Raw genomic sequence first — 27,841 nt, forward strand, 5'->3', positions numbered from 1 at the left:
GAAATCTGTTAAGGTATTTGCAGCTCGTGATACACTGAGGTGAAGAATTTCAGAGCGACGTGCATATTTTCCAGCTAGAGACCGCAGATTTTAGGTTTGCACACATACTCGCACTTCGACTGAAACTCCGCTATGGTATGCCGGTCCTAAAGCCACGCTTGGTGCATGCTTGTGCGGTTACTTCAATAAACTTCACATCCCTGTCTTTCACTCTGGTAAATTCAAAAACGACACCGTACCAACTTTCGAAAATCTCCCTTATTCTGCAACAAACACGAGTTAAGGCCACTTCAGTCGAAATCAAGAAGAAATGGGCATGAGCAAGGCAGGTAATTAGAAGGCATATCAACCAATGGTCATTAAGGGATGGGTAACGCGCTGGATCTTAAGAGAAGGAAAGCGTAACAGGGGGCAGCAGAAAGTTAGGTGGAAAGTTAGGTGTGAAATGATATGCAAACAAACTAAATCTCACCGGCAGCCATCGACTCTCCAAACACGGAGTCGCTGGTTCCAGCAGGTAGTGAATGTCGATTCGTCACTAAACATGACGCGTTGCCAGTCCTCAGCGCTCCATGTTTCATGCCGATGCGCAAATTCCAGACGCTTCCTGCGATGTTCGCTGGTCAAAAGTGGCTTTCTCGCAGCCACGCGGCTTTTAAGACCCGCAGCGTTAAGTCTCTTTCGGATGGACGAAAGGCTTAGGCGAAGGCCAAGTTCTTTGATTTTCTTCGCTGTCATGAATGGATCGTTGACGGCGGCAGCTATTATCAGAGCGTCTTCCTCCTCAGTTGTTCCTCTAGGCCTCCATTGATGCGGGGCATCTTCCAAGCGGTTGTCCCGGTGAAACGCTCGAAGAATGCGGTTTACTGTCTTCTGAGGACGGTTCACCTGCCGGGATATCTCTCGCTGGGACATAAACTTTCCCAATGAAACAATTTCTTGGCGCTCCTCTGCCGTAAGTCGTCGTGGCATTTTTCTTGCGACATGTGGTCTGGGATCGCATCGATCATTGCAGCCGTTATATACCCTTATGAAAAAAATGTTTTGCGGAAATTTATTGGTTAACAAAGGCGATACGACGAAGCGATGCTGCGTTGATATATTTTTTCCAACTTCAAAGTCGTAAAATCAAGAAGTGCCAAGCACTGCCTTTACCAGATCTTTCCCACCAATTTTGTTATCACCCGCGAAGATACGAGGTAACCAAGTCCACACTTTATCGCAACAAATGGAAAGCTTAGAATAGAGAGAAAGGGCGGTGAGTTTGTCGCGGGGGTGATGGTTGTTGTATGTAACAGCGAACGAGGGAGAGAAGAGTGCGAAATCATGATTTTTCCGGTCCCGAAACCGGCCGCCAGGTGCCTGGAGTGCTGGGCTGGTCGACGCTCGCGCGATAACCTTCAAATCGCGCTCGACTGTACGTTATCATAATCAGGCAGCCACCGAATCAAAGAGGCAAAAAAGCGAGCCGCGCGCGAGCTGCGAAACAAGCAACGGTTGGCGCGAATGATAAGATTCGAGGAATGCTAATGCTATGGTCGTACCGCGTACTTCGTACCGCGTAATTCGGGCCGCCCCGCGTTTTGTCTGCCTTTTCACTTTGCCTCCATGCCAGAACTGTGGATCCTACGCGTGGGTTACTCACCAGCACAATGCCTATTGGGCTCATGCAGTGGAGGTTTGAACGCACCAGGGCGAGACTTCGCGGTCGTGAACGAAGTTCGCTGGGCAGTATAGAAAATACGCCGTCCCGTAGAGTACCATGGGTCTTGTTTTTTGTGTGCTTTGTTTTTATTTTGTGTGTAGTTCTGGCACTGGAAAGTGCTCGACTCGTACGTAGGGCGTTGGGCGCTACCGAATGCAGTACAGGCCTTGAAATGCGGGCGTTTTTTGTCCGACAAACCATGCTGAAGTTGGGAGGACCCGGCGAGTTAGTAACAAATTCAAGACTAGCACACAAGAGTGCGCCGAGCAGCGCGCTACCCCCAAGCATCGTCACCGCCGTTATTAATGTATGGTGCATTGTCATGCGAGTCATGGGCCTCACATGCTTGAATTTTCAACACACTGTGCTACGACTTAGTGGCGAGCGCCAAAATTGGCTCGGTAGTATACAAGTCGTCACCCTCCGCATTAAGTTACGCTGTCCCTTTGTGTGCGTGTTCAGGGCCCATTTCCCGTTTTATTTTGGTGTTTACCTATCGGAAAAAGCACTTGCATTCGCTGAGTGTAGCCTGTGAATCACCTCGTCGAGAGTGCGCGTCATTTAGCTTAACCATGAAAAATGCAGTCGTCTCTATAGGTGTGTGTACATGACTTTTTTATTAGAAAACGGCCACTCCCAGGAATCGAGAGGACCTAACAGCAATGTATTATGGCGAAGCAGCCCAGGTATTTAAGCGAAAATTGATACAGAGTGGGTGAAACTGCTTCAGAGCGCGTTGCTGAGAGAACAAGCGAAAGAAAATTTATCGACTGACGTGGCACAGCCAGTTGTGGCAATAAGATAGCGAACAGTATTTAAAAAGTGTTGTTTAAACATCCGTTGTAATATATATATATATATATATATATATATATATATATATATATATATATATATATATATATATATATATATATATATATACGCTGAATCTGCCTGTCAGATACATGCTTATTTCACAAAAGCCCACTCCCAGACGTGGCAATCAGGAAATACGGTGGCTGAATGTCTCGAGCCTTAGCGCTGACGCGCAGTAGCTCTTCTGTATTTCACAGGAAGAATGCCACAGCAACAGTTTGGTTTGTTGTCATTCACTTAATTACAGTAACACATATATATATATATATATATATATATATATATGTTACTGTAATTAAGTGAATGACAACAAACCAAACTGTTGCTGTGGCATTCTTCCTGTGAAATACAGAAGAGCTACTGCGCGTCAGCGCTAAGGCTCGAGACATTCAGCCACCGTATTTCCTGATTGCCACGTCTGGGAGTGGGCTTTTGTGAAATAAGCATGTATCTGACAGGCAGATTCAGCGTAAACACACACCATAAAAGCATGCGCCAGAAGAGTGTTATTAACGCGACAGCAAATCCGGGGCAAGAAATTTTCGTAACACGTATACCGAAGCCTTCCATATGATGCAAGGAATGGACTGAAGTTATTGAATTTCTTAACCTAAAATACGTAGAAAATCGTGAACTACAACTTGCACACAACCTACAGACAGGATAGCTATCGGACTTGTACTTTGTCTATACGAGAAGACAGAATTCTGTTATGCGAAAACTCAAAGAATCCCCTTCAAACACGCAAACACTGCTGCGGCGTTCACCGACCGGCCACGGCTTCCGCCGTCTTGCGCGCGCTGGCGCGACGGGTGTCTTGTGGGTCACGGAGCGACGCGCCCGGTTCCTTGCATCAAATCCAGCTGGCGCTCGCCTCCGCCGCATCACGGCCCACGCAAGAGGCCATGGATTCCAGCACAAAGCTCGCGTTCATGCATAGCGTTCGCGGCAAGCGTTTCCAGGTAAACATTGCGGTTACATAAGCGTGAGAAGCAGTCAGGGATATTTGAATGTTTTGGCGGCGTTGCACTCTTAAAAGCGTAGGTTTAGCGTCCTCCAATTTTTTATGCGAAGCATATTACGAGAGCTCAACCCAGCTCCTCAGGCGCGGCGGTGTCGCCTTCAATACCACGTGACAACGTGACGTCATGACAGAGCAGAAACGGGGCTCCAACTCGCGCCGTCGCTCGCGGCGTCGCCCCCCGCATCGGACGCGGTGAGCGTCGAGCAACGCAGCATTCGGCGCGACAACGATTTATTCATGAGGTGCAACGCCACAGACACCGACACCGACGACACCGGCTTTTCTGCGACACGAGCTCCTTAACGCTGTGGCGTTAAAATAAAGGCTAGTATGCTTCGCATCCTGGGCGTAACCTTAGCTAAGCCACAGCCATTTTTTTATTAGTTTCATTGGTTAACTAATTCATTGTTGTTGGGCGACGGTTCTGAGTTGGTGCACGTGTTTAAGCGAATATAGGCACATATTGCAACAGTCTGCCGTTGCAGCTTGGCATCGCGCGACTTGAGGAGCAGGCGCATGAAAACGACAGCGCACCGAGTCTGCGTCTGCGATTTCTCGTGCGCTGCGCACCTATTCGGCACGGCGCTTTGCGGCTTTGCTTCCTTGGCGATAGAAGGCATGCTACAATGCCTCCACCCGCCCCCTACCCCCTTGCACGAAATTCTCCGAAATTCCTACCGCGATGCAGCTGAAGCGAGCAGATATACCGCGGTGTCATGCGTTCACCAGCACGATGTCGCCTTTTTTACTACCCGAAACCTAAAAGCGTGCCATAGAGGGCTCTTTTGACCGCCGCTTCCACAGCGCTGCTTGGGCAACCCGTCAGACCCATAACGAAGCGCTCGAACAATGCTTGATGCTTAGAAATGTCCAGCAATTAGGTCTACGTGGTACATACCATCAAATAGTTGTCACTTGGGTTGCCACTCAAGATTGTGCAGTAACACTCACTAATAGGAAAAAGAGCGCTTCTTCGTCGTACCAAGAAACAGCTGGCAGGAAAACAGTTTTTGAAGGAGCACTATTTATGAAGTAAAACTAACGAGCAATGGATGTATCTTTCCTTGAGGTGTACGCTGCATGCATCTTTTTCTTTCCCCTAATTATAACAGCGTCAATTAATAATTCGGCGGAGCTCTTCATCTTATGCATTTCGGTATTCACTGCCCTGTTGGCCCTGTAAACATAGCAGGGACTTTGGCGCTTGAATGGGAGGGCCCCTTTGCAAAGGAAACGCTTGCGCTGTGCACGCACAAATCAGCTCGTAGGGCAGCGAACGCGAGGGCAGAACACCAGTGGGAGTTGTTTACTCGTCGTCATATTGGATTTGAGTGCATTCGGCAGTATGTTTCTCAGAAACCTGTGTGAGCAAGTTGTCGGATATATTTGTTTCTATAGCCAACGTCTCTTAAGCAGTTGGCTCTGCATGCACCCTGTTTTCTCATTTCTTCATGCCCATGCATTTCTACAAACAATCTAGATTCCTTTCTTAGCGCCAAGTGCAGTGTTATTTACTTCAACGCTCGCAGCCTGCGTGAACACGTTCATCGATTCGAGTTACTCCTATCGGAAGTACTTCTCCCCTTTTCTGTTGTATGTATATCAGAAACTTGGCTTAGTGACTGCCATTGGAATCCTTACTTTTCTATGCTACAAGGTGAACATTGTAATCGAAAATCGTCCAACCGTGGCGGTGGAGCCATTTCCACCCTTCCCGCTATATCGTATAAACGTAGATCCGACCTTGACCTTGACGTCCCAGTATGGATCGAAATTGACCACTCGTCCTTCGGTATCGACGTTAAGAATATCGTTATAGAAAATATATACATATCGCCCAGCACCCCTGTTTCAGTCTTACGTGCTGTGCTTGACGTGGTTCTTTCCCCCCTTTCGTTAGAAAACAAATTTGTCATTATAATGGGGGATATGAACATTCATGTAAGTGATGTCCAGTCAACACCGCAGTCTCATTTGTTAAGTTGTGTACATAGTTATGGTTTCGAGTCTCCAATCAACATACCAACTCGTTGTGGTACTAAAAGACCTGGCCCTATAATCTATCATACGCTCATTAACGTGCTTTAAGCTCCTGGTGCTGCTGCTTTACAAACTGCTATAACGGATCATTATCCGATCATCTTACGTTTCCACGAAGAGCCTCTTAAACATCTGTCTTGTTACACGAAACCCATTTTCGACAAGGAGCAGTTTCTTCACATCTCCAACAGTGGCGGCACGAGTTACATAGTTAAACAGCACTCAGTCAACATACAGTGAATCAGGCGAATATTACTTCGTGCATTACTGCTTCTCTAGATGAATAGTATATTGTTCAAGAAACATCATCCACTCCTCAAAGCCTTTGGCTGACTCTAGGCTTACTGAACTCATTAGGCTAAAGAATTGTACAAAAAACGAAGCACAGAAGCAGCTATTAAATGTATGGTTACAGCAGCGTTGCAATAAGTACTCCAAAATTCTTAACAATCTAATAAAAAGCTAAAGGAAAATCTATTATGCGAATGGAATCAGTCCATCCGCAATTAACAATAAGAAGCAATGGTGATTAATTAATTAATTTTTTGCCATACCCTTTTTCTCTCAAATGACAAATATTGTGCATGACGATGTCACTTTCTCCGGTCCAGCCGAAACTGTCAATGCATTTAGCACTTCTTTTTTCTAATTCTCCGCCCGATTGGCCATCTGATGCATTTGTGATCTCACGTCATTCAACACATTCATCTGTTTCTTTTTCTCACATCACCACATCAAGTATGGATTGCTGTACTCAGTATGAATGTAAATACTTTAGCCATATCAAGCCAATCTCATTTATCATCTCATTTCTATCAATCTCATTTTTGAATCCGCCTTACTTCCTAAAGAACTAAAACATTCCAAACAAATCCAATATTCGGGAAAGGCGATAACTCTTCACAGAGCAACTATAGGTCTATAGGTCTATCACTATCGTTATCACTGCTATCACTATCACTATTGCCGGACAACATTCTCACATCAAGGAGCCAAAGTGAAATTGTAGCTAAGACAAAGATTGTCGTCTCTGGCGACACTACACTGAACACGTCCACGGCCAGACATAAACACACGTGTATTTCCAAGTTGCGTCAAGTTGCGTTGCGGGTTTACAAGACCACTTTGCCGCAGCCAATGCGATGTTAAGCTACATATAGAGGTTCCCAGCCAGACCATGCTACACTCTGGTAGAATTCCTTCTACTCGCACTCAAGACAAATACGTGGGTGCCTGTTTTTAGTCGTTCAGAAAACAGGATTTTCAAATTTCTTGGTATTTTAGCTCCTCGGCATTATCTTTTGTGCGTTCTGCCGGTGCAAGCTACACACTCTCCAGTGCTATCACTTCTGGCTATCACTCGGGAAGTTTAGGCAAGCGGGAGTATCGAAAGAAGGTTTAAGTTCTTGTGGGGCCTCAAAAAGCGTCACAGACTTGTCCCACTGAGATTGAGTATGCCGCAAACTAGCTTTCTCACCACGAGCAAGTTGCTTTTCGCTATCTGCGTCGCAACGCCAGGCGCAGAGACCGTACCTCAAAAGTAACGAAGTTACAATAATGCTGGGGGTCACAGATTGCGTTACGAAATTGTCCCAGCAAGGTTTAGTACACGCGAAACTTCCATTCTAAAGACGACCAAGCTACTTTTTCCTAACTGTCTCACAACGCTAGGCGTGGTGAGCGTGCCTCAGAAGTATCCGAAAAAATAACGAAATTAGTTGCAATAATGTTAGGGAACAGAGAAAGCGCTAAACCTTGTCCCTGTAAGATTCAGTACACGCGAAACTGCGCCACAAAGCCAGGTGCGGCGAGAATGCCGTAAAACTACCGGAAACCATTTTGAACATTTCCCAGTACGAGTCATTACCTCAAATTAACTCCGCCAGGACGACCAAGCTGTTTTCCGATTACCGCGTCACAAGTCTCGCTTCGCGTGCCGTAAACGACTAAATTGCTTGAAACACATCGCAGACTGTCAAATGAAATTTCTCACCTAGCCCAGTTCAATATTGCGTGGGTTCTGTGTCGAAGGCCACAAGGAATGCAAGAACACGCCAGAAGCCCCACAAGCAGGCCACATCCAAAAGAGACGGGTCCCCGAACGCGCGAACCTCACATGCGCCGCCGTCTTCGCTCGCTGGCCAAATAAATAAATAAATAAATAAATAAATAAATAAATAAATAAATAAATAAACAATAATAATAATTAAACGTTGGCCAAATTTATTTCCCTTTTTTTCCCCCATGCTCGCGTCAGCTAATGCATGGGATCAACGCTAGGCGTGACGTGTTTCCTGTTGGCAATTTTTGCCGATTCTCCCCTCTTGTAGAATTTCTTTCTGTATGGTTGGAGGACTATATATTTCTTTGCGTTCTACACGGCTCTTGTCCGCGGACACATTGTTCATCAGAACCTGTTCATGTAGAGCTTCGCTAGAAAAAAATAATACGCCTGCACAATAAGTTCACTGACAGGGACTTGCCTTGCAATGCATTATACCTTTCCGGGAGCTTAGTTGTCGCTTTCGAACAAGAATTCTCGCAAATTACAGCATTCGCCAAACAATGTGTGGGACAGTGTCACGGTTGTAATAAATTGTTTTTACTTTTTGTCAATGATGAAAACAGCTAGAAGCATACTCATGCTGGCGTCATTCATGTCACATTCACAAATTTTTTTGCCGCTTATCTTCGCGGCGACGTCACAAATACGCACCTCGCGTGCAAACCCAACACATTTATCAGGAAGCGCTCTGGAATTGCGTCTTGCTGTTCGTAGGGCGCAGGAGGGAACTGGGCTGTTAATTGTAGTGTCTAGCTTGGAGATTGCAGTTCACCTTCCACGGTATTCTTCACTAGGCCGCGTCACAGCAGTTGCGGTCACAATGCCACGCCATATCGAAGCTCTTGACAAAGAACGTACACCAGCCGTGCCGTGTGAAAGCTGATGTCGTTCAGTGGAGTTTGCTTGTCAAGGGCTATCCTTGCACTCGTGGCGAAAATGAGTTACCCGGCTTGTCTTGAATGCTGACCCGGCGCTTGAAAGTCTCACTCTGGAACCGCTGCAGGCCGCCTTCTAGTAATAAGCCGTGATGCACGGCCTGTACCGTTTCAAATCCCTGCTTGCAGAACGGTACTCGAACAATCAGCCCCATGCACCCTTCCTCTCCGTTTGTCATAGAAATCCGCCTAGATGGACAGAAAAAAAGTGAACAGTGAACGGCAGGGGGCAATGAATAAAGGAATACAGCGTGAAGCAAAGTACCAACGCGAGAAGAAGCATAATCTTGTTTCAGAACCAAGACCTGGCAGAAAAACATGCCACCAGTTTCACGCCAAACTCGCAATTAGTTAAATATAGCCAGCGCAAGAAATATGGGTAGTATTTGGTTAAACAGACGTCGCTTGCACAAGTATCAAGATAAAAGAATGTTGCTAACGGTGGTGAAAGTCTAGATGGCGATGAATTAGGGTAATCTGTTTCAATGTGGGATGGGTTTACCTGAAGCATGTCGGATGATTTCTGTAGCGTAAATGTCAGGCGTTTGGCCTAGGCAGGCAGCTTATTATCAGTATGAAAGCCTTTATTTCACTTACCCGGGGTGCCTGCCGGGTACATAGGAAGGCTGCTGTTGCGGCACAAAATACTCTTCACTGAGAGGCGGGCCAGTAGCTCTGCGATAGATGACTGAACTGATTAAATTACGGCATCCCATACGAAACGCGGCTCCTAAATCTGTGTGAAGGCTTTCTAAGAGTTCCACGGTTTCGCCGTTTAGGGCGCAATGCAGGGCGTCCGCGAGTTGGCGCTGGTGGGCGACTCGGCGAACATACGCGGCCGCGAACGACTGGCCGTGCCAGACGACCAAGCACATAACTACGTTGCCCACGCAGACTGGAGACGCATAACCGTTTATCATGCAGGCGTAGTAGGCTCCTTCTCCGTGCCTCACTTGCATTGTCATACGGTAACGGGGACGCTTGAGTACAGTGAAAGCTCGTTAATTCGAACTTCAATAATTCGAATTTATGGATAATTCGAACTGTACGATTTGGTCCGGCCAAGCTCCACAGAAGTGTATGTATAAAAAAGTCCGTTAATTCGAACGCGAGAAGGTTCCCTCACGGATAATTCGAACTACGCTCGCCTGGCACACGGCCAGAGAAACGCGCCTACTGCCTACACACAAGGCTGTATTGCCTCCGAAACGGAGAGAACGACGAGAGAAGGCAAGATTGGAAAAAAATTTAACCGACACGGGGTCAGCCAGGAGGCAGCGGCGGCTGCCGCCTCTCCGTTCTACGTAACCTCCGAGACTTCATGCCCGTTGCGAATCTCAGAGGCTTTGCAAATCTTGTACAGCTTCTAATGTTGTGCGGAGATGGCACGGCAAGCGCCTTCGTAACAAAGCGAATCAAGTACGTCGCAGCTGCGCTTGCAATCAAGAACCAACGAATCAGGGCCTTCCCCACCTTCACATGTTCAGCGTCTTTGTCTCGGCAGTCTTCATCGGTTGTGCACGTCTGTTTTCAGCTTAGGAGGTATCGGCCATCGTGATTCATTGTGATGGTGTTAAGCCTCGGCTAACGTTCGTTTCGGTGGACATCGGTAGTGTGGCACAGTCGGACCCAGAGCTTCGACTTCAAGATGGCGTGTGCCCGCGGCACACGCCATCTTTTTCTGACACGCCAAATTTCTGACATGCCCTACTGCTTCCAAATCGCAGTGTACTGTTTCTCTCCTTCACTTTCGTTAGTTCGAACTTTCGTTAATTCGAACTGAAGCGGCTTCCCCTTGCGGTTCGAATTAACGAGCTTTTACTGTATACTCGCCACGACCTCCAGAAGCGAGGCGTGGTTGGCCTGCAAGAATGAGGCCCCGAAACGGTAGAGCAGCCATGGGCGAATCTTGTTCCGCTCCATCAGCCAACACATGAGCCAGGCGATACGCTGCAAGAAATGACTCATGCTGCTGCTATCTGTGAGCACGCGCTGGAATTCTCGGACGGCTGTTTCTGGCAGGAGGCTGCCGAGTCTCGGTAGCCACTCTATGTTCTCGGCGTCCAGGGACAAAAGATCCTGTTGCGACACTCGATCGAGGTAGCTAAACAGCGCGGCGACGACGTTGTGCGCCATGCTGCAAAGAACTGAAGGATATAGTAATGGGCGTCACTCGGCAGAGTGCTATGGATACCAGTCGGGTGCGACGTAAAGGAAATAACAGGCCTCGAAAAAGCAGCGAGTACGTAATCGATGCTGCTTCTATCAAGCGACGGTGGCGACAGCCTAGCTTTTGCAGCAAGCGCACGATCTGATATTTGGTTTCAAAATTCACTCTGGCCAGAAACGTGATTAGACCACGAAATTCAAGAACGAGTTCGAGTTGGTTACAGCACTACGTTATCATAATCAGGCAGCCACCGAATGAAAGAGTCAAAAAGGCAGGCCATGCGCGAGTTACGGAAACAAGCAACGCTTGACGCGAATGATAAGAAGATCCGAGGATATATTGCAATGATAATGCTATGGGCGTACCCTGTACCTCGTACCGCGTGCTTTGACGTGCAGCGGGTTTCGTCTAGCTTTTCACTTCTATTCCAAGTTAGAACTTGAGATCCCATGCGTGGTTGACTCGCCATAACACTGCCTATGGGGCTAATGCGCTGGAGTTTTTAATGCACCATGGCGCGACCTCAAGGAGGTGAACGAAGTTGGGTGGTTAGTATGGCAAATATGCCGTTCCGTTGAGTACCATGGGTCTTGTTCGTTTTGTGCTTTGTTTTTAGTTTTGTGTGTAGTTATCACACTCGAAATGTGCTCGACTCTTACGTAGGGCGTTGTGCACTACCGAATGCAACATAGGCCATGGAGTGCGGGCGCTTTTTGTACGACAAACCGTGCTGAATTTGGGAGGACCCGGCGAATTGGTAGTAACTCTAGGCTAACACGCCAGATTATGCCGAGTAGCACGCTGTCCCCCGGCATGGTCATCGCCGCTATTAATGTATAGTGCATTATCATGAAGGTCATGGGCCAGAAACGCTGGAATTTTCAAAACACTGTGCGACGACTTGGTGGCGAGCGACAAAACTGTGTCGGTACTATACAAGTCGCAGCTCTCCTCATTAAGTTACGCTGGGAATTATTTCCCGTTTTATTTTGGTGTTTCGATATCTGAAAAGGCATTGACGTTCGTTGAGAGTAGCCTATGGATCATCTTGTCGACAGGGCGCGCCATTTTGCTTAACCATGAAAAAAGCACTCGTCTCTTAAGGTGCACGTGGATGATTCTTTTTGGTTAGAAAAGTGCCACGCAGAGGAATTGACAGGACCTAAACGGAATTTATCATGATGAAGCGGCCCACCTACTTAAGCGAAAATTAATGAAGAGTGGTTCAAACTGTTTCAGAGCGCGTTGCTGAGAGAACAAGCGAAAGCAAATTTATCGACTGACAAGGTAGAGTCATTTGCGGTAATAAGATAGGGAACTGTGTATAATACGTGTGGGTTTACACAGCCGTTGTCACTCTATATGTTACTGTAATAAAATGAATCGCAACAAACGAAACTATTGCTGTGGCATTGTTCTTCCTGCGAAAACAGAAGAGCTTCTGCGCAGCAGCACTAACGCTACAGACACTCACAGTATTTACTGATTGCCATGTCTGGAAATGCGCTTTTGCGAAATGAGCATGCATCTGACAGGCAGCCTCATCGTCAATTATTACCATAGCCGCACAAGCTGAGTCATGGTGCTAATTCCAGCAGATGGTCTAATGCCCATAATGAGGTCGCTCGACTCTAGTGGAAATGAGGTCGCCGCGAAGTCCTCTGATCGTCCAGCGGAGCACTGAACACAGCCTCTCTACAGCTCCCAAGCCAAAGTCCGTGCTCTACCGGCCGTGGTTCCTCAGTGGCTATGGTGTTAGGCTGCTGAGCACAAGGTCGCGGGATCGAATCCCGGCCATGGCGGCCGCATTTCGATGGGGGCGGAATGCAAAAGCACCCGTGTACTTAGATTTAGGTGCATGTTAAAGAACCCCAGGTGGTCTAAATTTCCGGAGTCCTCCACTACGGCGTGCCTCATAATCAGAAAGTGGTTTTGGCACGTAAAACCCCACAATTCTACAAAGTTCGTGCTCTGTCTCGCCATGTTTTCTGGGCGCCCGTTTTCAGCTGAATGCCTCCCCCGCAGCCCATTCGACGCCTGAACAGCTCTAGCCATCAAACTTCTCCGACACTCCACACCAAAGAATGGTTATATACGAACTTTGCTCATTTATTTATGTAGATGGGAGGCTAATTATTGCCTTTGTATCTAAAGGCGGTTACTAAGTAATATTTTGCTTTATACATATGTCCTTGAGGTCTTAAAGGGAGTGTTTGTGTGTGGCAGAAAGCATCTCCTTCGCCTTCAGTTTCGAAATATATTCGTTCTGAACAAGTTCAAGAAGATACTACGGTGAAAATGCCTCCACCGGAGACACAGTAGTTATTTAAAATGTTATATGCAATTTCCGTCGTTGCACATCTGAAAGAAAAATAAATGCAGAATGTAACTGAATAATGACGGTCGTTTTAAAATTGGCCGACTAATTTATCTAAATATCCAGAAAACATGTGATCAGTAATTTATGACAGATGCATTCATATATAAATGGGTCATGCCATTACCTGTGTCGAAAGTATGAATACTTACCCAAAAGTATTATGATTTTGGCTTCTAGCGCGAAGTGAAACACGGACACAGAAAGGAGCAGACAGGACGAGCGCTAACTCTCAACTAAATTTTTATTGAAACGAAGAACATAAATATAGGTGATTGCAAAAACCGTAGAATCAGAACATGACAATGTAAAAGCATCAGTTAAACATGTCAGTGGGTATGTTCTGATGTTCAGTGGGTATGTTCTTTCTGTTCTGATGCTACGGTTTTTGCAATCACCTATATTTATGTTCTTCGTTTCAATAAAAATTTAGTTGAGAGTTAGCGCTCGTCCTGTCTGCTCCTTTCTGTGTCCGTGTTTCACTTCGCGCTAGAAGCCAAAATCATGTTACCGTACCAACTCGCCCAACTGTCTATCCCTTTGCATTCCAAAAGTATTAGCAGCTTAGTTTTCTAGCCCTTAGCCAGACTGTCCTTTTCATAAATTTGAGCAATAGTTGCGGACATTCGTTCGAGTTAATTTAACGAGTACTTAACGAGAACATGGAATTGTCGGTTTACTACTCCTTAAGTGATCCTTACTCTTCTCCTAGATATTTGGCGTTATTGTGTCGGCGAGCTGGACAATCAAGGGAGCCTGACTGTGGTAAAGCTTCTTAAACATCAGGGTACCTCCTCCCTGGTTTATTTTGATGCGCGAAATTTCCCCATTAGCGAAAGCTTTACTTATATATTGTACTTCCAAATTTCAATATTAGTACAGTGGTACAATTGACACCTCGGCTATGCTATTAACATGGAAGATATAGGCGTATGCCTCATGTTAACAGCTCTTTAATTAGTCAGCTTGAAACAGAGAATCCCTGATTCACCTGTGCATGTTTACCTTTAGCCGTACACCTACGATTCCGTTCATGGGAATGTGGACTATACTTGCATTAATAGGGAAAACTTTGCACATATATACGTTTATATATAATTGAGCTGAGGGCTAGGGATTTGTCATCGACATTATAATTAGCACCACCACCCAAACCCCTGTCGCTATCGTCGGTATCAACAGCATAAGGAGATAAACTAGATATTTTGTACTTAGCATAAAGAAATTCCATTTACCTCCTGATGTATGTCTTCCGCGAAGTGAAACCTCAAATTCTTAGCAAATTTCATTATTTTATCGCCCTCCGTAGTGCGTAGGCCTCCTTAGTTAGACTTTCCTTTGACCGATGCCCATTATGGTATCAGCAACAATTATCGGTCCCACGCCTTACATCTTCTGGCCACCTCCCTTTCATCTTAATACTCTTAACTAGGCCACTCGCCACCCACATCTTGTGTAATCCACACCACTCTTTCTATATATTAATGTTAAGAAAACCTTTCACTGCAATTGAACGACTCTTCCTTAGGTTAATCTTAAGGATCTTCGTTGGCTTTAACATTTCTGCCACCTATGCTAGTAATAGAAGATTGTAAAATTTTTATGATACAGGTAAGCCGCCACTCATTAGTCTGAACATGACAGCTACATCCACCTAAATCTAATTTGTTTTTGGCAAATCTAATCATCAAGGTCAGGATCTCCTGTGAATAATTAGCCTACGTATATAAACTCTTTGAGTGGTTCTCGAGGCTGAGTTCTAATCGTCATTTCTCTTCATCTTCATGGGGCGTTGAATTTGACATGATAGCTCTAGATATTGTCTTTCAGATGTACTAATGCATGTTTCGGCCAAGGTACTCAATCAATTTTAAGTTATCTCAATGATTTCTCACCAGGACAATGTCACCTGGAAGCCAGAGGGTGGAGCGTTCCTAAATGATTATCAGGGCTAGTCAGTTCTTACCTAAGAGCTTCAACAGTTTTACACATATAGTCAGCTTCATTGGAAAGATTGTTCGTGGTTATCTGACCAACTTCCTAATATTCATTTGCCTGCTTGTTCTGTGAAGAATTCGGGTAGCTGTGGAGTCTTTAGCCACTTGTTCAGACATTCTCGTATGCTCTGTGGGCTTCATGACTGTGCAAAATCTCTATAACTTCAGCTATCTCTGAATATTCAAAGGCCATGTCATATTTTTTGCATGCCATTTAAAAAGCCCGAGCACAAGGTTTGTGAGTAGCTGCATTTGATACACTGTATTGGATTAACTCGCAATATCTAGGCAAACATTGCAACGATTGCCAACTCAGTGAGCTTGATTTTCGGCTGGAAATGTTAGGAATGAAAGAGGGGAGGTCACAAATGAACATTTACCTGAGATGCATCAAACTTGTTGCAGGGTTTACCATCTCGTTCTGGCAGCCGAAAAGAAGACTTACGGCCAGTGCAGCAACTGAACGAGCATGCTCCGTCTATCTGTTTGATAAAGTGTTAAAACCACAAATGAAAATGAGTAACGAATACATCTGAGCAAAATTTAGCACCGCGAGATGAGCATGGTGGTGTTAGTGATGGTGGCTTGTAGTAACAGGCTGGTTTATCCTGGCTATCAAAGCAGGCAATGGTAAAAGGAACATCATATTGCCACAAAATATGATTTCAGTGCTGTAGCATCTTCAAGAACATCCACCGCTATGCTAGGGTCAACTTTCATGTGGAAGTAATGGACGGAGCTGGGTGCGTTGTTTTGACAGGTAAGAAGGTGTGGAGAAGGCGCGGGCAGAGAATGATCAGAATACTCACGACACGTCGGCGTAAATATCGCACTGCTATCACTATTGTTATAAAATGTGCTGGGCAACATTTTCACATAATGGAGCCAAATTGGAATTGTAGCTAAGAGAAATGCTGTCTTCTCTGGCGGCAGTGTGGCCTCATAAAAATTGCTCACAGGAGCCGTGCGGAGCAAAAGCTTAACCACCCTGCATCGCCACATGAGCGCCATCATTCAAATAGTATCCTTTGTGGCATTCACCCCAGGTTGACCTTGTCCGTATTATTGTCTTTCCTATCAAGGGTGCGAAGTTTGTAACAAAGTTGCCTTGCAGAAAGGCACTTATTGCGGACGTACAGCGCTATAAATTGTAATTAGGTTCAGGTGCTTTAATAGGTGATGTACCGTAAGGACTCCACATATTTTAACATTTGCGCATATCTGAAGGGGTAAATTTTACACATCCCGCTTCCGGCATGATCAGAAATGTTACATGTGTAATATGAGGGTTTATTACGAGACACTAGGCACAGTCAAGTTGCACCGTTATTACACGAACGCTGATCGCGCGCACAACCGACACAAGAGCCGTCTTCTTCGTCTTCCTCTTCACTACACATGGCATGATTTTATTCGTCCGTCAAAGCTTAGTCCTTTTGCAGAAAACCCCTCCCCCCTTTTCTCATTGTATCTTCAGAAACGCACCTAATAAAAAGAGGGTGGTCGAATCAGTGCTTTGAAAACGGGTAAGCACGGATCAGGCGATCGGTGAAGGCAGCTGTATTCGTAGTCAATGCTAACGTTCCCTTGGCCACTGTGAACTGCTCTGCGAGCTTGTGCTTCGGTATATTGGTCAGACCACACTGAACGGATGTCGGCGTTACTGAATCTGAATTTCTCTCAGATTGATGTTTGTATCCGGTGATTGTTTTGGCTACAGCGGTGATGGAAAGAGTGACGTTGGTCAGTTCGTAAAAAGGCAAGACATGACGCCGAAGATGCTTATAGACTTGATGATGCCATGACAGGATCATGGATGAGATTTACAGCGAAGCTGTTAGCATCTAATTGGTTGGGTTTTTTCATGACGTCAGAAACCCAGAAAACGGAAACTGGAAAATGTCCTGGTGTTTGAGTTTGCGCGTAAGAGAATTATGTCATCCCATATTTTCGAATTACAGTCTGATGCTGTCATGTGTGTAGGATGTGTGGAACTCCTGCTTTACAAATTTTCTGACACATTTTAATTTGAAAAATTCAGCTAATTCATTGACCCAATTGCGCTAGGCCCAGGGCTTACAATAAAGAGAATATATGCTGTGCAAACTGTACCGCCAAGTAGCAGCCACAGCCACTCCTATAGACCTCAAACGGTCGCTGGAAGAGGGCCATGGCTTTCAGCTACTGCGCAATAGTTTCAGGTTTTTTTGTACATTCGAATAACTACCCGAAACTTTCATGTCTGCAGCTTATTCGTTTTGCGACGCAAGTTACATTTCAAGATAAACTTAGTTCCTTAAGGCACCCTTGCTTAGTGGACGGCCCAGAACAGTAGCGATGTAGGCGGCACTTCCGCACACGTGCGTTGTCGAGAGACGTACACGTTTGTGGTGGTGGTAGTTGTGTAACATCTGCACGAGCTTCACTCTATGTCCACTTCCATAGAGAGGAATGGATTTCTTTTTTATAGTGTCACGTACGCTTGCACCTTGCCTGCCTGTAAAAAGTGGTTAATACGCGTGGGTATGTTGAAGATAGCCAATGTGGTGTTGAAAACTTTCTCCTGGGAAATGGCAATGGCATCTTTAGTTTGAACTGCTACCGCACTAGTCGCACAAGAACGACATGTTGTCAATCATTGTGCGCTCTAGTGTCACCATTATAGAAGAGCCGAGGGACTGAATCTGCTTCATGTATCTGTGTACAAATATCGGAGGGTTGTTGCACAGTAGAGGTATCCTTGCGTCGTTGCTTTACATTTTGGTAATATGCTCTTCTAGCTGAGACTAATTTTGGAGTACGAAAGCAGCTGCCGAGTATGTGTTTTGGTTTGGCAATTGGGTGGTATTGCAGGCTTTCAAAGCGGGAAGCATTGCGTAGTAGTTGAATATGTAGGGCTATCCTGCTCCGGGACTGCTGTAGCAGCGGCCTAACGGTTTTTGTTTCTCACTATATTGCGTCCGACAGAAAGGCGGACGCTATTATTTGGTTTAGGGTATTTTTCACCGGCAATACGGCCCCTGAATAAAGTCTATAGACATGAAAGTCATAGGCACCGCTTGAACTCTTGAAGTCTTGAGCCTCTTGAACTCTGGCTGATCTGATCGTTACTATGCGGCACGTGTTGAGCACGGTACTGTGACGTTTCGCCTACGACGCGTGGTATAGCCGGCGCGGATGCAACGGACGCCGTGGCTTCGTTCAAAGCGGCGGACATTTTGGCCCGTTCAGAGCTGCCGCAACGCCTCCCCGCCAAACGCGTCCAGGCATATTTCAATGCCACGTGTCGTCGTGTGTGCGTGTGTGTGTGTGTGCATGTTGGTGCCCACGCTTGTCAAAGCGTGGCAGTCGGGGAGAGGAGCTCCCCAAGTGTGAAGCGAGGAGGTGTGACCGGCGCCGGACGGCGGATGCGTCACTTCTTGTCTCAACGTGTCTCTCAGTGTGTCCGTGAACCGTCGTCACGGTCGCCTCTCGCAAGCCGTTCCTTCTTGCCCTCGACTCCGCGAGTATAAAAGCAGCTGCCCCGGACGCCGAGGGAGGCTCCGAATTCTTCCGTCGAGTAGCGTGCTCTCTCGTCTCTCCACTTCAGTCGACCTGACCGGCCGCTCTTTTGCGATGCTAGAATAAAAAAAGTTGTTCTGTTGGCAGTCGACTCATGCTTTGCCAGGACTTTCGGATGCTTCCAGTTGTGCCCCAGGCCGCCAGGCCAATGCTACCGGTGGGGCTTCCGACCCAGATGCAACAACTGGTGGCAGCGGTCGGATTCTGTACCGGAAGTATCTAGACCGCAGGGGAGTGGAGTTCGATCAGCTGATCGTGCCTCAGTGCTACCGTCAGGATCTGTTGCGCTTGTCGCATGCGGGTTCGTGGTCCGGACACCTAGGAGTTAAGAAAACTAAGGACCGTCTCTTGCAAGAGTACTATTGGCCAGGGTGTTTTCGGGACGCAGACCACTTTGTGAGGACATGTGACACTTGTCAGCGGGTGGGCAAGCCAGGGGACAAATCGAGGGTGCCGTTGAAGTTGGTACCTATCATTACGGAGCCTTTTAGACGGCTCGTTATTGACTCAGTGGGACCTCTGCCGGTAACAACCACGGGGTACAGACACATTTTGACTGTGATCTGCCCAGCGACAAAGTTCCCTGAAGCAGTGCCGCTTAAAGAACTCAGCTCAGTTGAGATAGTCAATGCACTACTGCCCATATTTGCGCGAGTTGGTTTTCCTGCGGAAATCCAGTCAGATCAGGACACAGTGTTTGCTAGCCCTTTGACGACAGCCTTTCTCGAAAGGTGTGGCGTAAAGCTGTTAGAAAGCTCAGTGTACCACCCACAGTCGAATTCCGTTGAGAAGCTCCGCTCCGTCATGAAGCGCGTGTTGAGAGCATTGTGGTTTGAACAACAAACTGACTGGGAGCTGTGTCTGCCTGGGGTGATGTTTGCATTAAGGACCGCGCCGCATGCGGCTACTGGGTTTTCGCCAGCTGAGCTGGTGTACACCGCTCGCTGCGGTCTCCCCTTCGCATGCTTCGAAACGGATCACTGCCCTCTCCAATGGCTGCAGACCATCTCTTCCACAAGTGGCCACCTCCTGCGCTGGAGCCTCGCTTTGTAACAATATTCCTTTGAGGTGCGTTAAAAAAGGGGAGTCTCAACGGCAATGCCGATGGCTTACGTCGAGGCCCCTAACGTAGGAATCAGCCTCAAAGTTGCTTGTTACTGATGTTTTTCTTTCTGAGGCAGGATTTTTAACATATTGCTTTTGTTTAGTGTTTCAAAGTGATGACGTGCTTTCTAGTGCAATTTTCCAATTTGTGGACGCGTTCTGAGTGCTGCTAGACTACGTTAAGGAACTAGGCAGTAGTATAAAAGGGGAAAGAGCCTGGCAGGGCATAGTGAGGGTTGTGTCGTGCTTGCTGACTGAGCGGTTGAGTTTCGGCGTAATTCTAACGCTTGCTGGGAACGAGAACAAAAATGGCAACTCTCCCGAAGTCACTTTTCAGTGTTCTGTGTGAACCTGAACGTGAGAACGAGGCCTTCTCTGTACGCTGCGCTCAAGAAACGCCGAAGGAGGACCGACTTCGGTTATGAGCATCATCGAGCGACATCCCTCCGGACAGCGGATGCAGTCCCCTGACCATCGCGATCTCCTTCTCCCGGTGGTGCGGTCTGTTACGTTTCGCCTACGACGCCCGGTAAAGCCGGTGCGGATGCAACGGACGCCGGGGCTTCGTTCAAAGCGGCGGACAACTAAAGTAATGTTTAACAGCCTCGGAAGAGAACAGCAGTTTATGATAGGTAGCGAGGCACTGGAAGTGGTAAGGGAATACATCTACTCAAGCAGGTAGTGACCGCAGATCCGGATATTGAGACTGAAATAATCAGAATAAGAATGGGCTGGCGTGGCTTTCGCAGGCATTCTCAGATCATGAACAGCAAGTTGCCATTATCCCTCAAGAGAAAAGTGTATAACAGCTGTGTCTTACCAGTACTCACGTACGGGGCAGAAACCTGGAGGCTTACGAAAAGGGTTCTACTCAAACTGAGGACGACGCAACGAGCTATGGAAAGAAGAATGATAGGTGTGACGTTAAGGGATAAGAAAAGAGCAGATTGGGTGAGGGAACAAACGCGAGTTAATTACATCTTAGTTGAAATCAAGAACAATAAATGGGCACGGGCAGGACATGTAATGAGGACGGAAGATAACCGATCGTCATTAAGGGATACGGACTGGGTCCCAAGGGAAGGGAAGCGTAGCAGGGGGCGGCAGAAAGTTAGGTGGGCGGATGAGATTAAGAAGTTTGCAGGGACAACATGGCCAGAATTAGTACATGACCGTGGTAGCTCGAGAAGTATGGGAGTGGCCTTTGACCTGAAGTGGGGGTAGGCAGGCTGTTGAAGATGTTACAATCGAATTAGGTACCAGGAATTGTGAGCACGTGACGGGTTTATTGCGCGCTACATTACCTCTTAGCTCATGGGTAAAGCTGCATTAACTAGAATAATGATAAAGCGCCGGGTGGATACTCCCGGATCGGAGAGATTTACTGTGATAATGTGCTTATGAAAAAGAAAAATGCGCGAGTTCTTCGTGCGAAAACAGGGTAATGGAATATAAGGCTGGTGTTACTATGGTGGATCGTTAGAACGAAATGAAGAAGGCTGTGTTGTACTGCTTTGAGTTTATTATTGTGACCTGATGTGGATCGGAGGGAGATTAAGAATATTATAATGGAGGAGAGGGGGGGGGCATTTAACTGATCCAACGAACATATTTTCTACATGTAACCAAAAAGCGGCTTCCTTTGGATACTATTAATCCTAGATGCTGTTCGTTTTAAATATTGCCGCTTATGTGAACGCCAATTTAGCAGTAGGTGTTTGCGGATTGATGATGACACTCATTGACTCCATAGGCAGGGGAGTGTTGTAACTACAGTTACCTTTACTAATGTTTAGCTCCACGCAGCATGTAAGGCATCATTCATGGATGGTGTTAAAGTCTGATTGAAGAGACATTACATTAGAATAATCATTATTTTCCTATATATATATATATATATATATATATATATATATATATATATATATATATATATATATATAAGAACCACTAGAAATACAGATAGGGTGCGTCATTAAAAAAATAAGTACCAGAGAGGGCCGAGAACAGGCCCCTGTTGATTCGACTCGAGACGAGTGAGATGGGGACTGATTGGTTGCAACAACGTGACAACGAGAAGAATGCTTGAATACTAATAAGTACTCCGGAACCAATGTTCAGTACGCTTAATTTGTGTATCAGCAAAATATGGCTAACCTTGTGAAAAGCCTTCGACGTACCCAGAAATTTGCAATCTTTCAGAAAAGCACTATTAAATATGCATGCATGTTAGCAAAATTTGGGAGCTAGTCCCACAAAAATAAAATTGGCCTTTTTAGAATGCCCATATGTTAAAACCTCACAGAATAAACGCTTCATGAACCAAGATGCACGCTATATATGGTAGGACAAATATCTCTCAGATAAAAGCAATAAATGTTCGAACCTCAGTACGTTGCAGTTTCTGACCCTTCGCCAGGAAGCGGGTGCAGTGTGCGGCTCTGTTGGCGTCGAGCTGTGGATCACCCGTGTCTTTAAATAAGCAATCAGATGCTTCTTCACTGCGTAATAATACGAAATATATGCAAAAAGTTTGGATACTGAGTTTTCATGCCATAGAAAATGCTTCAGCGCTTTACCTTGTTTTGTTCTTGTTTGTCGTCTTTCAGTTCTACGCAATGTAATACTGTCCTAACTTTAGACTTTACATTTCCTATATTTAGGCATATTGAGCGCGCGGAGCACCTTCATTAGCTTCTACTAGAAATAAATCAGTTATCCAGATCCATCTCAAAGTCGTAATCTATCAAAACAATGTGTTGATTATATGTTTAGGTGTGTCGTTTCTGCAAGGTCACTTCAATCATGATATGTTTTGACGCATTTTTATCGCAAACTAATCAAAGGTGACACTTCAATGCTCACGTAGCATTCATCTATTGTGCAAATGCATGTCTGGAACTGAAGCGCAGAAACAATTAGATGAACGTTAATGTTTGTCTGTGTGTTTCTGTCAGTCATATAAAGACAGCAAATGGTAAAATCGAGAAAAGCGTACGATTAAAAAATATTCGAAGTTTTATACAAGGGTAGAAATGACAACTAAAGCTAAATTAAAGGAAACACACGCAAAATCTGCTCATTAGATTTCCGTTTCAGAAGTTGTGCTGTTGCGACTGGTCTTTCCACATCAATATTCATGGGTATGCGAACGTAGAAGCTACCCTGGTTCAGTGTATACACCAAAAACTCAGCATCGCTGTGTAGCAACCTGGCGCAGTAACAACTGCGCACAAGCTACGCACCCGCAGTTTTTTCTTAACGGTCATAGCAAGTTCTTGACTGGTGTAGTACTTTCGCCTAACTCGGGAACCCGATTTTTTAACATGGAAGATGCTGGAGCGACTAGAAACGCTAGACAACCTTGTTCACGGATATCAACAGTGTCCTCCAAAAAAGAATCAAGTCATTAAACAAACTTATACAGAGACATAGAATCTCGGTGGTAATGTACAGGCGAAATTACAGGATATGGGCAAATTGTAAGTAACTGAAAATCACGCAGCTATCGCATTCTGCGTGTTAATCAAGGCACCATGCGAAACGATTGCGTGTGCCTGATTGCAACAGTTTACTTTGCTTCAAGTTAGGCTATATGCTGCAAACTTTGGTGCTTATGCACCACAGTACCCCGTCTATCTTGATTTAATCTGATGTGTGCGTGCCTTATGCTTTTTGCATGTACAGATTGAAAAGCCACACTTGTGCTATAGAACCTTTTCCCCAAGTTTATCGCTCACGATCGCAGTTATTGTATGTGTTTTAATGGACTCAGTTCTATGTAGTCCGTGCATGAAGTTAATTTCAAGCACACTCGTTTCTAGATCCTAATGCATATACCATAAGTAATGATATAGAAAAATGATTCTTTCTATATAACAGTCGCGACAGTATACATTTTAGCCAGAGTACAGTAAAAGAACTACGTGATTTGTTCACGTTTTTAAAGAAGTCAGATAACTGGTACTCGACATTTTCGTTCAGCCTTCAGTAAACTTGGGCATAAAAGTCTTCACTCGTAAATTGCCTTTACCAAGTCATTCATCCCCGTGAAATTTATAATCTGTGCATTACATTTACATTCTCCTGCACACCAAAAAAGCGCATATAGTGATTTCGAGCGCTTTGAGACCGATGAACGCCTTAGTTCTGTTACGCATGATACTAAAGAAACTTTAGCCGTCGCGTGCACATCAATTAATCGGTCTCTGTCAGCTTAGATTAGTAGCGTCAGCGTATCTTTACAAGTTTGGAAATTTTTTATTGTGCCTAACAGCGTCAATGAAAAAAAAAATCTTACCCCAAGAACTTCTCAATATCGACAATGCTGCAAGGAGAGTAAGACAGATTGGCAGATGGTATCATGTATGGGCTCATTATGTATCCAATGTCGAAGCAGCTGTCAGCGGTACCTTCGCCATCGTGCACAGCTCCGATCCTGAAAAAAATGTTTAATTGCCATCATTTCATTTGCATTAATTTATAATTTCTTTAATTCAATCAGTAAGTAGAATTAATTTCCCCAATGTTGTCCGTGGTGTCCTTGTATGTTGGCTTCTTATGATATGAGTAATAAATAGTGGGCCTCCTCGATTAAACCCCTTTCTTCTCACTGATAAGATAACTAGGGTCCCGAATCCGGAAACATTGACGCCTCCAAGTAGCATGTGTGGGTGTATTGACCAATTGCCTTCACCCAAAGAGATCCCGTACTCATGACGCCTGCGGCAGGAAGGATGTTCCACATTCTCCACCATGGTATGTGAGGGGGGGCACTGGCAAGCACTTGCAAGGTTGGTTCTAGAAGTGACGCAGAAATACCCCACAAAGTGGATGGGAACACGGCTTCGCGGTAGCTGAATCGGCAAAAGCATCACATGCGTAATGCGAGCATATGGATTCGTTCATCACCTCCGGCAAATTGTTTTTTCATCCACTTTCATTTCCGGTTTTTGTCAAATCTATATTTCAATTAGTAAACGGAACCAATTTCCCCAGTGTTGTCCTTGGGGTTTGTTGGATGGCTTCTTATCATATGGTAAATAAAAGTCGGACCCCTTGGTTAACGTCTTTGTTCTCGTTATTAAGAAGCAGATGTACAGTATTCATGTTAATGCATAAAAAATGCCTAATGCAGCAATTTCAGTCATATGCTTGCGAAATATTGATGGAGCAAAACCTGTTCCACGCATCGGAGGCTGTCAAAAACGTTTCCTTGAGCAAAGTGTTTTTTCACCAAAAAAAAAACTGGCAAGGTAAGTTATGCCATGCGTTATAAAATATTATTTTTTATTAGGTTGTTTCAGCTTTGTCGTTAGTGCTCCAATTAGCAGTGATGGGTATGCATTAGTGGACTCTCTTTCTATCATGGCTATCGAACACAATGGCAGCATTCTTACGCAGAGTGAGATATAAATAATGTAAATGCCTACAAATATTAACAGATCAAATTTCCGCCACCACACAATAAATTAATGGGGATAAAACTGTGACCTTACGTTCACTGCAAACTTTATCTTGCCCGGCCATCTTACCCCACTGTTACCCGTGCTTGTACCCTACTGATAAGCGTAAAGCGTGCGGTCACAGAGCAACGCTGCTACACATACTCCGTCATTGTTCTGGCAACAACGGTTCCGAGAGCGCCGCCGTTCACGACGCATCCATAATGGCGGACGTTATCGGAATACAGGAAGCCTCGAGCTCCCTTCTTCCCGACGCCGCTCAAGCTGCAGGGACCACTAGATACTTTCTCAGTCAGCATCGCCACTGAAGAGAGGTGGCCCTCAAAAGTTTGGAGCTAGAAGACCAGCTGTGGGCCATCCGGAAAAGCCGAAGATTCCACCCAAGTTTAAGCATTTCGAGCCGCCACCTGAGGCCAGCACAACTAAAAGTGCCGGGTGATTAAAATCCGATACCGACTAATCTCACAACACGGGGCTCAATGGCCTCACCTTGGCTGAGCTGCCAGTGACCTGGGCGGTATGTGATGGCATTTCCTCGGGTAGGTAGGAGCTTATGCGGCTCACGAAGTATACCCACTTCAATAAATAGATGATCTAGGAGCTAATCTTCATGACGCTAATGCACACCAGATAGTCTGTGTACAGAGTGTTAAATGTCGATTGAGTGTCGAACGATCTCTGGGGTGCTAAAAAAGACAGTTACGACTATGATACCCCCCAATGCCAAATCCGAGCCCAGCTGTATACCTATTTTCACTTCACGATATAAAGACGCATTGGACCGATCACTGTCCCGACTGGCTACGAATTGTGACGCTATTTCTAGACTGGTAGCACAATTGCTGCTTCCCGGCAACTTAATCTTATGCAAGCGTTATCTTTTAAAGGGCAATACTTGCGTGAAAGTTATGCATGAAGGCCAGCTTTATTATTTCTTTCTTTCCCTCGCACGACCGCTGCCGCCGATACGTGGACGTGAGGGCCATCTGGTGGTGTTTCAAGGTAGGTTTCTCTGATTTCCTTCTCGCACTCTCTTGGCTCTCGCAGGGTTTCAGCCTCCGCTGCGCTCTGCATTCGCTGCTTGATATTTCGCTGCAATTGTTCGCTCGAATACGCCGCCTACACAAGGTGATGTTCAAAACTAAAACGGATGCAAACACCGTCACTCTGATGCATAAGAGTTTGCTATGGTACTCACGCATGTGATATTTCGTGGGCGAGGGCGAAAGAAGTATGGTCATCCTTGCCTTGGTCAGACACAATCAGCACATTGTTAGGGCCACAGGCTCCTTCAGAATTTGCGACGCCTGATTGAAAGACACGCACGGAAAAATATATTTCCGAACAACGCATAATATATACATTGAAACTGTAGAGATTTCCCGCATATTAGCATGCGTCTCCCAAATTTGTGGGACCGTGCTCCTCTTATGCGCAAGAAAAATTGCGGAGCGGAAGAAAATTCAAAAGAAAGTTACCAAGCGAACTTTGCAGTTCACAACCGTTTCTGCAGATAGCGTGCGAAAGGTAGCGGTAACTTTAGCCACTAAGATAATAGCAGGAAACACACATGGGCTCACATCATTTTACTCGTCTAGAAACGCTTCACCGCAAATGTTTGACAACCTGTTCCAAAAGAAATGGACGCTGTAATGCAAGCGAAAATAAGCTGTCATTGAGCTCCGAGAGCAATGTTGTAATATTAGCAACAATATGCTAATATTAGCAATGTGCTTGTAACAATATGATATACAGTTATGTGATGGCGTCTTCTTAAACGCCAACCGCAACAAAATTTCAGATTCCCAAAATTGCCTCAAAGTTAGGACTATATACAACCGAAATATAACTTATGCAGACAACACGTGTACCTGGTAGTTAGCTGCTATAACGCAAGCCCCTCCTACACGTCACCTGCAAGATTTTTCAGCACACCGCGGGCAGCTGCACCCGCCGAATGGTATCGGAAGCCCTGCTATGCTGCCATGCATTCTATATAATGATCAACTTCTGGCTAGCTGTAAAAACGGTGTTTTTTCAGTTTCCTTTTAAAAATTGGAAGAAGGTTGCAAATATACGCAGCCCAAATATTTAGGCGTCAGCTGTACTCTGGTCTAAGTCATTTTTGCACCCCATCTTAAGCTCGCCTAGTGATTTCTGGGCTCAGGTGATCCTGCTTTCCCTCTGGCATATAAATGTAAATGATATTTATGGCGTTGTTGTTTAAACTAATAGAGTTCTCGAGTGCTCGCCGGCTATGTAAGCATACAGCCGCGCAGCCACATCAGCAGCAGCGTGCAAAGCGACCCACAGCCGCCAAAATCTGAAGCTTTAAGGCTACAAGGTACCGAAAGGCTCTCATAGCACGTGCTCTAACAGTGCTCGAGAGACAGCGTGGCGGTGGGCTAAGTGTTCCAACGATTTGGAGAGGCAACGAAATGAGACGCAACATGCGAGTCTACTACTACTACGTAGTAGGGAATAGGAATGTTGCAGCGTTGGGGCTATGAGACATGCCGTTTGTTGTGATAGCAGCCCCG

At 45.7% G+C, this 27,841-nt stretch overlaps 1 protein-coding gene across 1 annotated transcript in view; it reads right to left on the reverse strand.

The window, feature by feature from the left end:
- Positions 1–12,063: 12,063 nt before the first annotated feature.
- Positions 12,064–27,841, reverse strand: part of LOC135917068 (A disintegrin and metalloproteinase with thrombospondin motifs like) — a 43,338-nt gene continuing 27,560 nt past the window's right edge. Inside the window, exons 5-9 of the mRNA XM_065450559.2 lie at positions 26,500–26,608; positions 24,137–24,274; positions 22,223–22,337; positions 15,552–15,653; positions 12,064–13,158 (exon numbers count right to left, since the gene is read on the reverse strand). Of these exons, the coding sequence (XP_065306631.1) occupies positions 13,132–13,158; positions 15,552–15,653; positions 22,223–22,337; positions 24,137–24,274; positions 26,500–26,608 (491 nt within the window). The 3' untranslated portion in view covers positions 12,064–13,131. The remainder of the gene's footprint in view (positions 13,159–15,551; positions 15,654–22,222; positions 22,338–24,136; positions 24,275–26,499; positions 26,609–27,841) is intronic.

The sequence above is a fragment of the Dermacentor albipictus genome, chromosome 10 (genome assembly GCF_038994185.2).
Source record: "Dermacentor albipictus isolate Rhodes 1998 colony chromosome 10, USDA_Dalb.pri_finalv2, whole genome shotgun sequence".
In the NCBI taxonomy this organism is placed as follows: domain Eukaryota; kingdom Metazoa; phylum Arthropoda; class Arachnida; order Ixodida; family Ixodidae; genus Dermacentor; species Dermacentor albipictus.